The following is a 17,602-nucleotide window of genomic DNA, read 5'->3' on the forward strand; positions in this document are numbered from 1 at the left end:
AGGTCATGAACTCGTGGTTTGTGAATTCTAGCCCTGCCATCGGGCTCTGTGCTGACAGTGTGGAGACTGCTTGGAATTCTTTATTTTCCTTTCTCTCTATCCCTCCCCACTCGCTCTCTCTGTCTCTCTCTCAAAATAAATAAACTTAATTTTTTTTTAATTAACAGAAAGATACCTGGAAATTTTCAAGATACAGGGAGAAAAATGACATACTTTTAAATAATGTAAGGGTCAGAGAAGAAATCTTCAGGGAAATTTTAAGATATTTTGAACTAAAAATGAAAACACAACTTATCAAAATTTGTGGAATGCAGTGATAGTAGTACTTAGAGTGAAATGTATAGCATTGGCAGCATATGTTAAAAAAGAAGAACAAAAAGCAAAAAAGCAGTAATCTCAGCTTCCACCTTATGAAACTAGAAAAAAAAAGGCAAATTAAACTCAAAGTAGAATGAATGAAAGGAAAAGAAGGAAAAGAAATGAAAATTAGAGGAGGGTCACCCAGATGGCTCAATTGGTTAAGTGAGAAACTATTGATTTTGGCTCAGATTCAAGCCCCCCCCGGTCAGGTTCCATACTGACAACATGGAGCTGGCTTGGAATTCTCTCTCTCCCTTCTCTCTGCCCTTCCCCAGATAGTATGTGCTCTCTCTTACTCAAAATGAATAAATAAAAAAAAAGAAAAAGAAATTATATGAATTCTCTACAATTTCTTCTAGTGGATAGGAACAGTCTCCCTAACTCTTCTATAAAGCCAGCTGCACTAATATGAAAAGTAGACAAAGACATACAAGAAAAAGCCACAGACCAATATCATGCAGAAACATAGATGTAAACATTTTAAATGAAATACTAGCAAATCAAATCCAACAATATATAAAAGGAATCATACACTACTACACAAATGGATTTATCCCTGGTATGCAAGGCTGGTTAAACATTCAAAAATCAATTCATTAAATCCATTAAATAAACAGGGAAAGAAAGAAAGAAAGAAAGAAAGAAAGAAAGAAAGAAAGAAAGAAAGAAAGAAAGAAAGAAAGAAAGAAAGAGAGGGAGGGAGGAAAGGAGGAAGGGAAGAAAGGAGGGAGGGAAGGAAACAATCAGATGATCCTAATCAATAGATGCAGAAAAAACATTTAACAAAATTCAATACCTATTCATGATAAAAATTCTCAGAAAGATAGGAATAAAGGAGAATTCCCTCAACATGTTAAAAATAGTATCTACCACTGGGACACCTGGGTGGCTCAATAGGTTAAGTGTCTGACTTCAGCTTAGGTCATGATCTCACAGTTCATGAGTTCAAGCCCCACGTCGGGCTCTGTGCTGACAGCTCAGAGCCTGAAGCCTGCTTTAGATTCTGTGTATCCCTCTCTCTGCCCTCTCCTGCTTGAGCTCTCTCTGTCTGTCTGTCTCTCTCTCTCTCTCTCTATCTCAAAAATAAATAAAACATAAAAATAAATAAATAAATAAATAAATAAATAAATAAATAAAATATCTACCAAAAATCTTTACCGCTGATATCATACTTAAAAATGCAAAACTAGAAGCTTTCTCACTAAGATGAGGTCCAAGGTAAGGATGACCTCTCACCACTCCTTTTCAACATCTGTACTGGAAGTTCTAGCTAATACAACAAGACAAGAAAAGAATATTGAAGGTATATAGACTGAAAAGGAAAAAACTGCCTTTCTTTGTGAATGATTGTCTACATAGAAAATCTAAAAAAAACCTGACAAATAAACAAATAAAAAAACAAACAAACAAAAAACCCTCGAGGCACTAAATAGCAATTATAGCAAGGTTGAAAAATACAAGGTTAATGCACAAAATTCAATCACTTTCTGATGTACCAACAATGAAAGAGCAAAACATAATACCATACATTAGCACCCCTGAAAATTAAGCATTTAGGTTCAAATCTAATAAATATGTATAAGATCTATTTGAGGAAAACTACATACAAAATTCTGATGAACAAAATCAAAGAAGAATTAAATAAATGAGAGATTTAATGTTTCATAGAAAGGAAGAGTCACTATTGTCAAGATTTTAGTTCTTCCCAATTTATCTATAGATTCAATGCAAGCTCAATCAAAATCCCAGTAGATTATTTTGTGGATAGCGACACACTGATCTTAAAGCTTCCACTGAAAGGCATAAAGAACCCAGACTCAGTAATACAACATGGAAGAACAAAATTGAAGGACTGACATTACCCAACTTCAAGATTACTAAAAAGCTACAGTAATCAAGACATGGAGGTATTAGCAAAAGAACAGATAAATAGATCAATGGAACAGAATAGAGACCTCAGAAATAAACATATATAAATAGAGTCAACTAATCATTGACAAAGGAACAAAGACAATACAACGCAACAAAGACAGCCTCATCAAGAAATACGCTGGAACACCCATTTGCAAAAAATAAATAAATGAATCTAGATACAAACCTCATTACTTCTTTCTTGAAAATAATCAAAATGGATCTGTGACCTAAATGTAAAATGCAAAGCTATAAAACTCTTACAAGATATAACATTGGCGAAAAACTAGATTACCTTGGATATGACAAAGACTTTTTAGATGCAACACCAAAGACACAATCTATGAGAAAAAAATTGATAAGCTTGATTTCCTTAAAATTAAAAACTTCTGCTCTGCAAAAGACAAAGTCAAGAGAATGAGAAGACAAACTATAGATTAGGAGAAACTATTTTCAAAAGACATACTTAATAAAGAACTGTTTTCCAAAATTAACAAAGAATTCTTAAAATTCAACAGTAAGAAAACAATACAGTTTAAAAAAGGGTCAGATACCTTAAGTAACATCTCACCAAAGAAGGTATACAGATAGAAAATAAACATATGGGGGACACCTGGGTGGCTCAATTGGCCAAGCAACTGACTTCAGCTCAGGTCATGATCTCAGGGTTGGTGGGTTCAAGCCCCACATCAGGCTCTGCACTGACAGCTAGAGCCTGGAACCTGCTTTGGATTCTGGTCTCCCTCTCTCTCTGTCCCTCCCTTGTTCACGCTCTGTCTCTCTCTCTCAAAAATAAATAAACATTTAAAAATAATAATAAAACACTTTCTTTAGAAAATAAACATATGAAAATGCAAATCAAATCAGTAGATATCATATGCAAATAAGTAGAATGCAAATTAAAATAACAATGAGATACCACTACACATCTATTAAAATAGCCAAAATCTGAAACAATGACAATACCAAATAGTGGCAAGGAAGCAATGAACCAGAAACCCTCATTCACTGCTGGTGGGTATTCAAAATGATACAGTCACTTTGGAAGAGAGTTTGGCAGTTTCTTATAAAACTAAATAAATTTTTCCATACAGTCCAGCAATCATGTTCCTTGGTATTTATCCAAAGGTGTTGAAAACTTAGGTCCACACAAAAACCTGTACATGGATGTTTATAGCAGCTTTATTCATAATTGTCAAAATTTGAAAGTAACCAATATGCTCTTCAGAAGGGGAATGGATAAAAACAGGTACATACAGACAATGGGATATTATTCAGCTCTAAAAGTAAATGAGCTTATCAAGCCATGAAAACACATGGAGAAACCTTAAATGCATTGTACTAAGTGAAAGTCAATTTGAAATGTCTACATATTGTATGACTGCAACCATATGATATTCTAGAATAGGCAAATCCATGGAGACAATAAAAAATCAGGGCTTCCAGGGGTTAGAGGTGGAAAGAGAAATGAACAGGAAGAGGAAAAGAATTTTTGGAGGCAGAGAAAATACACTATATAATTCAATAATGATAATGCATACCATTATACATGTGTCCAAGCCATAGAATATATAACACAGAGTATATTCTAATGTAAACTATGGGCTTTGGGGTATCACTATGTGTCAATTTAAGTTCATCAGTTTTAACAAAGGTACCACAGTCTGATGGGGAATGTTTATAATGGGAGAGGCTATAAATGAGTAGAGGTTGGGAGTATATTAGAAATCTTTGTACCTTCTGTTTAATATTGATATGTAACTTAAACTGCTCCAAAATAAAATAAAGTCTTATTTTTAAAAAATATAAACTAAAAGGTATGAAGAAAATGATAAAAGGCATACAAGACCACATAAACTAGAAGTAGACAAGTTTAGAAATACAATGATAAGATTCAGAAAAGAACCAGAATGTTAAAATTCATTTTAGAAATAAATACTAAACTAGAAGGAGCATAATAAACAGAAGATGCCTTAAGGGAGAAATAAAAGATGAAAATAGATATTTTAAAATTGAAAGGAAATAAAATTATTAGAAAAGGAGCTAATAATATACTATGATAACATTAAGTACCTATTCAACAATTATTTTAAATATACATCTCCAGAATAAATACAAAAAATATCTTCAATATATTTTAACTTTATTAAATATGTTCTCAGTTGAAAGTAGTTTATGTATAGCAATTCTAAACTGTTTGTGTCCACTGGAATTAAGCTAATGAGCAAAATTACTGATAATGTTGGCAACCAAAAGTCACATGTGGAAGGAAAGTACAGAAAGTATAGAAAGTAGAGAGAAGTACAGAACCCCCTTCTTGGATTAGCATTAGAGATGTCAGTATGAATTCATGACGTGAAAGATAAACCATTTCCTATTCTGTCTGCCAAAATGGCCTAGGAACCATGACACTCTAGTAACAATGAACATATCCAATTCCCAGATACTTGTTTCCAAAAACAATTCCCTACTAAAAAGACTGGGGTTCTTCAGAAAACATAGAAAAGTAAAGAGCACAGAATTTGGAATAGGTTAAACAATAGAACTTGACGTGCAAATTTCCATGCATAATTTCATTTCTTCTTTTTTTTTAAATTTAAGCTAGTTGATACACAGTGTAGTCTTGGTTGCAGGAGTAGAACCCAGTAATTTATCTCTTACATATGATATCCAATGCTCATCCCTAAATGTGCCCTCCATGATGTCCATCATCTATTTAACACATCCCTCCACCCTTCTCTGATCCAGCACCCCTCAGTTTGTTTTCTGTATTTAAGAGTCTCTTACACAATAAAAAGCGTTTGCACAGTGAAGGAAACAGTCAACAAAACTAAAAGGCAACCAATGGAATAGGAGAAAATATTTGCAAATGATATATCAGATAAAGGGTTAGTATCCAAAATCTATAAAGAACTTACCAAACTCAACACCCCCCCCCAAAAAAAACCAAATAATCCAGCAGAGAAAAGGGCAGAAGACATGAACAGACACTTTTCCAAAGAAGACACAGACACATAAAAAGACGCTCAACATCACTCATCATCAGGGAAAAACAAATCAAAACCACAATGTGATACCACCTCACACCTGCCAGAATGGCTAAAATGAACAAGTCAGGAAACAGATGTCAGCAAGGATGCAGAGAAAGGGGGACACTTTTGTTGGTGGGATGCAAACTGGTACAACCACTCTGGATAACAGTATGGAGATTCCTCAAAAAATTAAAAATGGAACTATCCTAGGACCCAGCAACTGCACTACGAGGTATTTATCCAAAGGATACAAAAATGCTGATTTGAAGGGATTCATGCACCCCAATGTTTCCAGCAGCACTATCAATAATAGCCAACTTATGGAAAGAGACCAAATGTCCATCAACTGATGAATGGATTCAGAAGATGTGGGGTGTGTGTGTATGTGTGTGTGTACACAATGCACCCAGCAATCAAAAAGAATGAAATCTTGCCACTTGCAACAGTGTGGATGAACTAGAGTGTATTACGCTAAGTGAAAGAAGTCAGTCACAGAAAGACAAATAAATGATTTCACGCATACACGGAATTAAAGAAACAACAGATAAACATAAGGGAAGGGAAGGAAAATTAAGATAAAAACAGAGAGGGAGGAAAATCATTTGTTTATAACTAAACACAAATGTCCAACACATAACAGCTGTCTGCCATTGGAAACAGATCCTTCCCTTCCCCACTCCACATCCCAGATACAGGGATATTTGTGGGAACCAGCACAGCCTAAACACTCTTCACCTAGCTTGCTGACAGCGTGCCCTGCTCCTGTGCTCTTCTGCAGACCCACGTCTCCAGCTCAGCCTCAGCAGGAATTTTCTGAGGTGACTGCAGGTCCCCTCCTAGAGTAGACTAGCCCAGACCTTGCTAACACTGCATACTTCATCCTTGCACTGCCTTGCAGACCCTCCCCATCCAATATACCCTTGGCAGGAGTGCACCCAAAGCACTGCCACAACTCGGCACTGCACAAACAAATCTGACAGGGATCAGCATCACCTGAAAGTGACTATTGCCCAAGGGAGAGGGGAAGAAAGTAACACACACCAGTTCAACTGCAGCCCCAGCAGTGGGATGGAGACAGACATCTAATCTGACTTTGGGCCCCACCCACCAATGAAAGCTTCTCAGGGGACAACACAGGGAAAGTGCCCTGCAGTTTAATGCTCCCACAGTTCTGGCAATTGCCTGGTCTGATTCAATTCAAATACAAGATGGCTCCAACAACATAAGACCAAATCCTGCTCCAAACAAGCAAAGAGAGCCATTGAAGATGACTGAACTGAAGGCAACAAAGGACCAAATCCTGCTCCACACAGGCAAAGAGAGCCACTGCAGATGACTGAACTGAAGGCAAATGTGGCTCACGCAAAACAGTAGGGTGCATACCATACACATAGGAGACACCCCTGAAGTGCCAAGTTCTAGTGAACAGCGGACATTGCACTCTAGGGCACTATATGACCTCTTCTTCATAAGGCCTCTACTTTCAAATGTAGGATATGTGGTTGACTTTCCTAACATAGAAATACACATAGAAAGTTAGACAAAAGGAAGAGACAGAGGAATATGTCTCAAATGAAAGAACAGGACAGGACAAAATCATAGCAAAAGAGCTAAATGAAATGGATATAAGCAATATTCTTGATAGAGAATTTAAAGTAGTGGTCATAAAGATACTCAATGGACTTGAGAAAAGAGTGGAGGACCTCAGTGAGACCCTCAACAGACGGGGGGAAAAAGTGTACAAATGAAGAAATCTATAACTGAAATTAAAAATACACTAGATGGAATAAATACTAGAGGAACCAGAAAAAGGGATCAGTGACTTTGAGGACAGAGTAATGAAAGCAATCAAGCTGAACAGAAAAGAGGAAAAAAATTTTTAAATGAAAACAGACTAAGGGGAATCAGCAACACCATCAAGTATATTCACCTTCACATTATAGGATCTCAGCAAAAGAAAAGAGAGAAAAAGGGGTAGAAAATTTATTTAAAGAAATAATAGCTGAAAAAATCCCAAATCTGGTGAAGGAAACAAAAATCCAGATCCAGGAAGCACAGAGAGCCCCCAACAAAATCAACCCAAGGAGGTGTCTACATAGTAATTAAAATGGCAAAAAGTAGAGATAAATAGAGAATTTTAAAAGCAGCAAGAGAAAAGAAAATAGTTACATACAAGGGAAACCCCGCAAAGCTATTAAGCTGATTTTTTTTTTTCAGCAGAAACTTTGCTGGCTAGACGGGAGTGTTATGATATATTCAAAGTGCTAAAAGAAAAAAATCTACAACCGAGAATATTCTATGCAGTAAGGCTATCATTTAGAATAGAAAGAGAGATAAAGAGTATCCCAGGCAAACAAAAGTTAAAGAAATTCATCACCACTAAACAAGCTTTATAAGAAATGTTAAAGGGGACTCTTTTAGTGGAACGACATAAGCAAGAGTAAGAAAAGTAGGAACAACAAAAGCAGTAAAATTAAATATATCTATAAAAATCAGTCAAGCAATTCACAAAATAAAAGGAGGTAAAGTAAGGCAACATATATCTAAAAAGTGAGAGGGGGGGAGGAGTAAAAATTTCGTGCTTTTAAAATGGTTTTGAAATTAAGCAATCATCAACTTAATATACACTACCTAATAGTAACTTTAAACACAAATCAAAAAATGGTCATAGATATACAAAAATAAATAAAGAGAAAGGCATCCAGGTATATCACTAAAAATAAGCCAATAAACTTACAAAAGAGAGCAAGAGACAAAGAAACAGAAGAGAACTACAAAAAAAGAACCATAAAACATTTAACACCAAGTCAATAACTACATACCTATCAATAATTACTTTGAATATAAATGGACTAATCAATCAAAAGGCATACTGTAACAGAATGGATAAATAAGCAAGACCCAACTATATCATTTCAGGCCCAAAGATAAAGCCAGATTAAAAGTGAAGGGATGGAAAAGCATTTATCATACAAATGGAAGTGAAAAGAAAGCTTCAGTGGCAATACAATGGACAAAATATACTTTAAATCAAGGGCTGTAACAAGAGACAAGGACACTATATAATCATAAAGGAAACAATCCAACAAGAAGATACAATAATTTAAATATTTATGCACCCAACATGCAGGCACTCAAATACATAAAGGCTAATAACAAACATAAAGGAAGAAATCAATAATAATACAATAATAGCAGGGGACTTTAATACCTCACTTATATCAATGGATAGATCACCAATAGAAAATCAACAAGAATCATTCAGTGGCTTTGAATGACACATTGGGCCACATGAATCTAACAGATACATTCAGAACATTCTATCCTAAAACAGCAGAATACATAGTCTTTCCAAGTGCACCCAGAACAGTCTCCAGAAGAGTTCACATGTTAGTCTACAAAACAAGTCTCAACTTATTCAAAAAGACTGAAGCCATACCATGTATCTTTCTGACCACAACACTATGAAACTATAAAATACCTCAAATAGAAAGAAAAATCTCAAATAAACAACATAATCTTACACCTAAAGGAGGTAGAGAAAAAGAAAAAAAAAACAAGTAGAAGGAAATATTGAAAATTAGAACAGAAATAAATGAAATAGAAACTTAAAAAACAATAGAACAGACCAATGAAACTAAGAACTGACTCTTTGAAAAGATGGACAAAATTGATAAACATTAGCCAGACTCATGTGAGCAAGAGAGAAAGAGAGAGAGAAGGATTCAAATAAACAAAATTAGAAATGAAAGAGGAGACATAATAACTGACACCACAGAAATACAAAGGATTTTAAGGGAAAATTATGAAAAATTATATGCCAACAAATTGGGACAATCTAGAAGAAATAAATAAATTCTTAGAATCATACAATTTCCCAAAACTGAATCAGGAAGAATTAGAAATTTTGAAGAGGATTACCAAGAATGAAATTGAATTGCTAATCAGAAAACCACCAACAAACAAAAGTCCAAGACTTCACCAGTGAATTCTACTCTAAATGTAAAGAAGAGTTAATAGCTATTCTTCACAAACTATTCCAATAAATAGAAGAGGAAGGAAAATCTCCAAATTCATTCTATGAAACCAACATTAACCTTGATACCAAAGCCAGATAAAAACATCACAAAAAAGAGAACTACAGGTAAATCCTCAACAAAATATTAGCAACTGAATCCAACAATACCTTAGAAAAAAAAAATTAATCACACCATCAAGTGGGATTTATTCCCAGGATGCAAGAGTTGTTCAATATTCACAATTTAGTCAATTTGATAAATCACATCAACAAGAGAAAGGATAAAAAACACATGATCATGGGGCGCCTGGGTGGCTCAGTCGGTTAAGCGTCCGACTTCAGCTCAGGTCACGATCTCACAGTCCGTGAGTTCGAGCCCCGCGTCGGGCTCTGGGCTGATGATGGCCCAGAGCCTGGAGCCTGCTTCCGATTCTGTGTCTCCCTCTCTCTCTGACCCTCCCCCGTTCATGCTCTGCCTCTCTCTGTCTCAAAAATAAACGTTAAAAAAAAAATTAAAAAAAAAAAACATGATCATTTCACTAGATACAGAAAAAGCATTTGACAAAGTATGACATCAACTCATGAAAAAGACCCTCAACAAAGTAGGTGCAGAGGAAATATGCCTCAACATAATAAGTGGCATAAAATAAAAACCCATAGCTAATATCTTACTGAATGGTGCAAATCTGAGAGATTTCCCCCTAAGATCAGGAACAGGACAAGGATGTCCACTTTCACCACTTTTATTCAGCATAGTACTGGAAGTCCTAGCCACAGCAATCAAACATGAAAAATCAACAAAAGCCATCCAAATTGGTAAGGAGGAAGTAAAACTTTCTCTTTTTTACAGATGACATGATACTATATACAGAAAATGCTAAAGACTCAATCAAAAACCTACTAGAACTGATCAATAAATTCAATAAGGTCACAGGATACAAAACCAATATTCAGGAATCCATTGGATTCCTATACCCTAAAAATGTGATAGTAGAATGAGAAATTAAGAAAACAATCCCATTTACAATTGCACCACAAATAGTAAAATATCTAGCAATAAACTTAACAAAGGAAGTGAAAGACCTGTACTCTGAAAACTATAAAATACTGGTGAAAGAAACTGAAGATGACACGAACAAATGTAAAGATAATCCATGCTCATGGATTGGCGAAACAAATATTGTCAACCAACGGAATGGGGAAAGATATTTGCAAATGACGTATCAGACAAAGGGCTAGTATCCAAAACCTATAAAGAACTCACCAAACTCCACACCCAAAAAACAAATAATCTAGTGAAGAAATGGGAAGAAGACACGAATAGACACTTCTCTAAAGAAGACATCCAGATGGCCAACAGCCACATGAAAAGATGCTCAACATCACTCCTTATCAGGGAAATACAAATCAAAACCACACTCAGATATCATCTCACGCCAGTCAGAGTGGCTAAAATGAACAAATCAGGAGACTACAGATGCTGGAGAGGATGTGGAGAAATAGGAACCCTCTTGCACTGTTGGTGGGAATGCAAACTGGTGCAGCCACTCTGGAAAACAGTGTGGAGGTTCCTCAAAAAATTAAAAATAGATCTACCCTATGACCCAGCAAAAACACTGCTAGGAAGTTACCCAAGGGATACAGAAGTGCTAATGCATAGGGGCACTTGTACCCCAATGTTTATAGCAGCACTTTCAACAATAGCCAAAGTATGGAGAGAGCCTAAATGTCCATCAACTGATGAATGGATAAAGAAGTTGTGGTTTATATATACAATGGAATACTACATGGCAATGAGAAGGAATGAAATATGGCTCTTTGTAGCAATGTGGATGGAACTGGAGAGTGCGATGCTAAGTGAAATAAGTCATACAGAGAAAGACAGATACCATATGTTTTCACTCTTATGTGGATCCTGAGAAACTTAACAGAAACCCATGGGGGAGGGGAAGGGGAAAAAAAGTTAGAAAGGGAAGGAGGCAAACCATAAGAGACTCTTAAAAACTGAGAATAAACTGAGGGTTGATGGGGGGTGGGAGGGAGGGGAAAGTGGGTGATGGGCATTGAGGAGGGCACCTGTTGGGATGAGCACTGGGTGTTGTATGGAAACCCAATTTGACAGTAAATTTCATATTAAAAAAATGTCCATACCACCCAAAGCAATCTACAGATTTAATGCAATCCCTATCAAAATATAGACAGAATTTTTTACAGAACTAAAACAAACAACCCTAAAATTTGTATAGAACCACAAAAGACCCTGAAAAGCCAGAGCAATCTTGAAAAAGAACAACACTGGAAGTATCACAATCCCAGATTTCAAGATATACTGTGAAGCTGTAGTCATCAAAACAGTATAGTTTTGACACAGAAATAGACAGAGGGATCAGTGGGTTATAATTGAGAGCCTAGAAATAAACCCACAATTAAATGGTCAAGTAAAATTCAACAAAGCATAAAAGGATATGCAATGGGAAAAAGTCTCTTCAACAAATGGTGTTGGGAAAACTGGACCACTTTCTTATAACATACACAATAATAAATTCCAAGTGTATAAAGACCTAAATATTAGGCCTGAAACCATAAAAATCCTAGAAGAGAGTATAGGAAGTAATGTCTCTGACATTGGCCATAGCAACATTTTTCTAGATCTGTCCTCTGAGGCAAGGGAAACAAAAGCAAAATAAACCATTGTGACTTCATCAAAATAAAAATCTTCTCCAAAGCAAAGGAAACAATCAACAAAGCCAAAAGACAACCTACTGAATGGGAGAAGATATTTGCAAGTGACATATCTGGTAAAGGTGTAGTACCCAAAATATATAAAGAACTTAAACTATTCATCATCCAAAAAAACCCCAAATAATTCAATTAAAAATGGGCAGAAGACATGAACGACATTTCTCCAAAGAAGACATACAGATGGCCAACAAACACATAAAAAGACACACAATATGACTCATTGTCAGTGAAATGCAAATCAAAACTACAATGAAATATCACCTCAAACCTGTCAGAATGACTAACATCAAAAACATCAGAAACAAATATTGGCAAAGATGTGGAGAAAAAGGAACCCTCATGTACTGTTGGTGGGAATGCAACCTAGTGCAGCCACTGCGGAAAACACTATGGAAGTTCTTCTAAAAATTAAAATTAGAATTAACACGTGATCCAGTAATCACACTACTATTTACCCTGAGTGCGAAAACACTAATTTGAAAAGATATATATGCACTCCTATGTTTACTGCATCATTATTTACAATAGCCAAATTATGGAAGCAGCCAAAGTGTCTATTGATAGACAAATGGATAAAATAAAAGTAAAAAGTACCCGTACACACACACACACAATTACTCAGCCATGAAATTTTGCCTTCTACAGTAGCATGGATGGATCTGGAGGGTATAATGCTAAGCGAAATAAGCCATTCAGAGAAAGACAAATACCATTATGTTTTCAGCCATATGTGGAATTTAAGAAACAAAACAAATGAACAAAAAAAAAAAAAAAAAAAGAGAGAGAGACAGAGAGAGAGACAAACCAAGAAACAGACTCTTAACTATTCAGAGCAAACTGATGGTTACCAGAGGGAACTTAAGTTGGGTGGATAAATGGGTAAAATAAGTGCAAGAGATTAAGAGTACACTTATCATGATGAGCACTGAGTAGTTTGTGGAAGGACTGAATCACTGCATTGTGCACCTGAAACTGATATCTTATGTTAATTATACTGGATTAAAATTTAAAAAAATAAAAATAAAAAGTATACCTGTTTGCACTGTATCATCCCTATTAGAAGCACCATCACTTTAAAATAGCATTAATCATAACAGTTTTCTAAATTCAGGCAGTATATGATATTTCAAGGATGTATATAAAATTTCAAGCAGTTTAAGTGAACAGTTTCCAAGCAAAGTGCAAAGTATTTGGCTGTGGTGAGATACCTCTCATAGCTAGAAATAGACATATGATAGGACTAATCACTTGTACCTTTAGGTTGGGGGAATCCATAGGCAATTCTCAGAGTAGCTTTGCATGTTTCCCACTTCCTTTCTGTTTTCATTTTCCCATAGATTAATCCAGATCTACTTTTCTGATTCTAGTTTTCACAATCCATTTATTTATGTATTTATCAACTGTGCAAAGTATGTTTTGAACACCTAACATATGTCAAGCACTCTGTTATATACTAGAGATTCAGAATGTACAGTACATCTGGAGATATAGATAATTATATAGACAACTGCAATATAGCATGGTAAGTGCTAGTGATAATGACAGTATGTTATGAACATTGTAGGGGCAAATATCCCAGCCATTTGCCTTAAAAAAACCTAGGAGCAATTGAAGGATATTAAGTTGGTGAATCAAATCAGATTTATATTTTTGAAAGATTACTATGCATATGCTGTCATAAATGTAATTAAAAGGGAGCAAGAATCAAAAAAGAAAAGATACAGAGTATGTTTCCCATGGAATCAAATAATGCAGAGAGCACAGATATAACAACAGTGATGATATTTAAAATATAGCAGCTAGTAAGACTGAGCTATGCTTTATATTCATGATTTTAATTCCCACAAGCAAAGAGTGAAGTAAGTCCTGCTTTTAGCCCCTGCTCTCTACCATTCGACATATGAGGAAACTCAGGCTCAGAGCAGTTAAGTAAGGGGACTAATGGAACATCATTTTAAAGAGAAAAATAATCAAAATCAGTCTGCCTTGAACCACTGTGATCTATTACCATTACTGAAATCTCTTTCCACAAAGCTCAAACTCTGTTCACACATACTAAATTTTCAGAAATTGTTTCCATGCACAAGGTTTTTATTTCATGCTACATGAGTATTAGAGGAAATCTTGATCTAAGAGAGAAAAACTCAATCTGGGGGCATAAAGACAGGTCCCTTTCATTAGACACTTATTTCATGTAAAATGCATACTAAATTTAAATGGAACATGAGATAGAAAAAATATGTACCTATCAGTAACTGCCTAAAAACTTTCCCACATCTTTTATTCCAAATCATTTTATGTGCCCCCACTTTTGAGCCCACTCTCTCTTTGACTTGGTTTGAAGAGTAAATGGAACTTCTTCCTCAGAAGAAGGAAGTTAGGGTCAGATTTGCTACTTGTCCCTCATACTTACCTCTTTATAGGCGCTATTGCCCTGTGATTTAGCACATTCAGGCTAATGCAGGAGAACATTCTCTCAGCCTCACCAGAGAATGTTGAATATCATTTCAGTAGAACTTTCTAATTTTGCTTTCTCAGGCCATGCCCACTGCCCAACTCAAGAACTATTTAATCCTGCCTATTTTTCAGGGCCAAATTTCATTTCTGTCTTCTGAACTCTGCATTTAGCATCTGGAGAGTAAACTATATGAGAATGTTCTATTATTTTTTTCATATGTTTGATGTTTGGCATAACTAATACAAATAAGTTGACAGTAGAGTATCCTATCTGATCTCCCCAATTAAAATGCTGAGAGATGTTTGCAAGAAAAGTTTTCCTCTGTTTGCAAATGCCAGCCATTGGAAAGGAATACAGGAAATGAAGAGAGAGGAAAAGACAGCTAACTAAAGGGTATGTAGATTGATGTGGTAGCAGATGTTTCAGAAAAATTATCTTCACATCCCCTCAAAATATGAAATCTTCATGTTTCATGATTTATATTTCTATTGTATCCCATTATATAGTATATGGCTTATATTTCTATTACATCCCATTATATGAGAGAAATTTAATATGTTTTTGACTGAAATATTTAAGTTTAATAAAAAGAAAACTAGCAGAATTACTCCAACAATGATTAATAAAAACCCTATTGATTAGCTGTTTATATGGTAAATTTAAAATAAAAAGTAAAATTATCAATTTTTATTATGCTAAATATTATAATATTACTACAGAGTATATGGTGTTTTCTTTAAAACAAGTTCTAATAGTCAATAAAATACTATTCTGATAGAGAATACAAACATATATATTATTAAAAAATTGACTTATCACTGATTTTATTATCTTATTTTAATATTCAAATAGTAAAGAAAACATACCTCATTTTTTTTCTAACCAAGAAACCACGTATCCATCTTTGAACAATCAAAACTGGTGAATTATGAGCCAGAATTTCATTAATTTTTGAAACAATATATTTGATATTATTAATTTCATCACCATAGGTTGATCCCTGTATAAAGAAAATACATTTAATATTTATACTTCATGTAAGAATTTCCAAGGGATATTTTAAAGTTGGTAGTCTAATAATATAAACTATTAAAATGTTCACAAGTGTCCTGTAGGTATAATAGTAAAATAATAAATACATTTTCATATCTATTTCACTAGATCATAAGATCAAGAGTTAGTAGAACAAAATAATTTCAATCTTCTATACAAAATGCAAGACCCATGATGATAAATGTCTCCATTCTAGATTCTTTTTTCCAATCTGATATCATAAGTATAAAATTTTTACTATGATCAAGTTGGTCTTTAAAAGGTGGTGGCAAGAATAGGTATTCAATGAAAGTCTAAAACTATTCTGTGGATTCACACAGGAAACTGACAGATGTTGGATTCACAGAATAATTTACAGTACTTCAAAATTTAGTTGCAGCTTAACTAGAATATTGGACACTTTTATTAGGATATAGCTCATCCCCTGAAGAAAAATATTCTATACTGTCTTTAAAGAAATTATCTTTAAGGTCTCTGTTCCTGCAAAATTTTAGATTTCGGATTATACACTCCCTATATCCTTACTGATCATTTGACTAGTTAGAAATAAATCTACTTTACTTATGTCTTAAATGTAAGGATTATATACTAAAAACCTAAAACTTACATCGTTTTTAAGGCACCTACCCTGAAAATTATCAACCTAATCACTTCATGTCCCCTTTTCTGCCTATACATTCAATCAGCTATGTACTGCCAGGAAAAAAAAATCACAAAACATCGCAGATTAGTGCTACTTCAAATTTATATTTACAAATATTCATTGCTACTTATCAAATGCTTTACTTGGCCCTGGCTCACTTCCATTCCCAACAGGAGATACTGCAAACATTCTGTACTCTTCTCAATACTCTTTAAGCCTTTTCCCTAGAACTCCCTAAATACCTTTCCCAGATGAAACAGGGCCATCAGGTCTGAAATCCATCAACTAACCCTCCTCCATTCCTTAAATTTAATTATACTCCCATTTATCTATATCCCTATGTATTCTGAATAGAAGTGCCTTCTACTTAGTCTTAAAACAAGAAGTATATCCCTTCCTATCCAAGACAGGCACTCCATTGCTGTTAAGTCCCATCTATCTCTGTTTCACTATTGCTTATTTTCTACTGGCACAATCCCTTTACCTATTAATATGATGTAGCCTCTCCCATCTTTAAAATTCATTAATTCAAATGAACTAAAAATTAATTAAAATAAATTAAACTTTAAAATGCAACCATATAAATAATCATACACATCCCAACCCTCCATCTTTTGTATTTAAGTTTCATTAAGAGCCTAAATTCTTGGGGTGCCTGGGTAGTTTAGTTGGTTAAGTGTCCAACTTTGGCTCAGGTCATGATCTCACAGTTCATGAGTTTGAGCCCCAGGTCAGGACCTGTGGTGACAGCTCCAAGCCTGGAGCCTATCTTCGATTCTGTGTCTCTCCCTCTTTTTGCCCCTCCCCCACTCACACTCTGTCTCTCTGTCTCTCAAAAATAAATATTAAAAAATATATTAAAAAAGCCTAAATTCTTGGATCAGAATTCCATATTTGCTGTACCTACCTTCTCCTTTCATGTACCTCAATCTACTGGATTTTACCTCTACCAATGCACCCGATACTTTTCTTACATTGATTGGATATTCCTCCTCGAAACACTACCCTTGGCTTCTATACAACACTCTTCTTAGTTTTCCTAGAATTCTGTTTACTTTGGACTTTTTAAAGACCTATCCATTCATTGGTCTAATTTCACAATGAAAGGATTCTCTCATTGTGTTTTCTCGAGTGAACACACTCTCTAGATGGTTGTATCCAATTCATAGCTTCAATATATATCTATGTGCTAATGACTTTCAGATTTCTAGCTCTAGGACTGAACTGTCTACAGAGCTATAGAACAATATGATTAAACTGATATCCAGTTAAATTCAGCTTTCCCAAACATGAATTTTCCTTTTTGAACTGCCTTCTTATATGCTTTTAGTAAATGGCACTAGTGCCCATAGTTACCAACTCAGAAAGCCTGGAACTACCCTAAG

The 17,602-nt window shown here is 34.9% G+C and overlaps 1 protein-coding gene across 5 annotated transcripts in view; it reads right to left on the reverse strand.

The window, feature by feature from the left end:
- The window catches only part of LRRIQ3 (leucine rich repeats and IQ motif containing 3), a 360,753-nt gene that overhangs the window by 290,501 nt on the left and 52,650 nt on the right, over positions 1-17,602 (reverse strand). For all 5 annotated transcript variants that reach the window (XR_008294971.1, XR_008294970.1, XM_053214236.1 and 2 more), the window contains one exon: positions 15,388-15,521. Coding sequence is in view for 3 of the 5 variants with exons in the window: in XM_053214236.1 (XP_053070211.1) it covers positions 15,388-15,521 (134 nt within the window). In the remaining 2 variants the exon portion in view is untranslated. The remainder of the gene's footprint in view (positions 1-15,387; positions 15,522-17,602) is intronic.

This window comes from Acinonyx jubatus, chromosome C1, assembly GCF_027475565.1.
Source record: "Acinonyx jubatus isolate Ajub_Pintada_27869175 chromosome C1, VMU_Ajub_asm_v1.0, whole genome shotgun sequence".
NCBI classification, from domain to species: Eukaryota; Metazoa; Chordata; class Mammalia; order Carnivora; family Felidae; genus Acinonyx; species Acinonyx jubatus.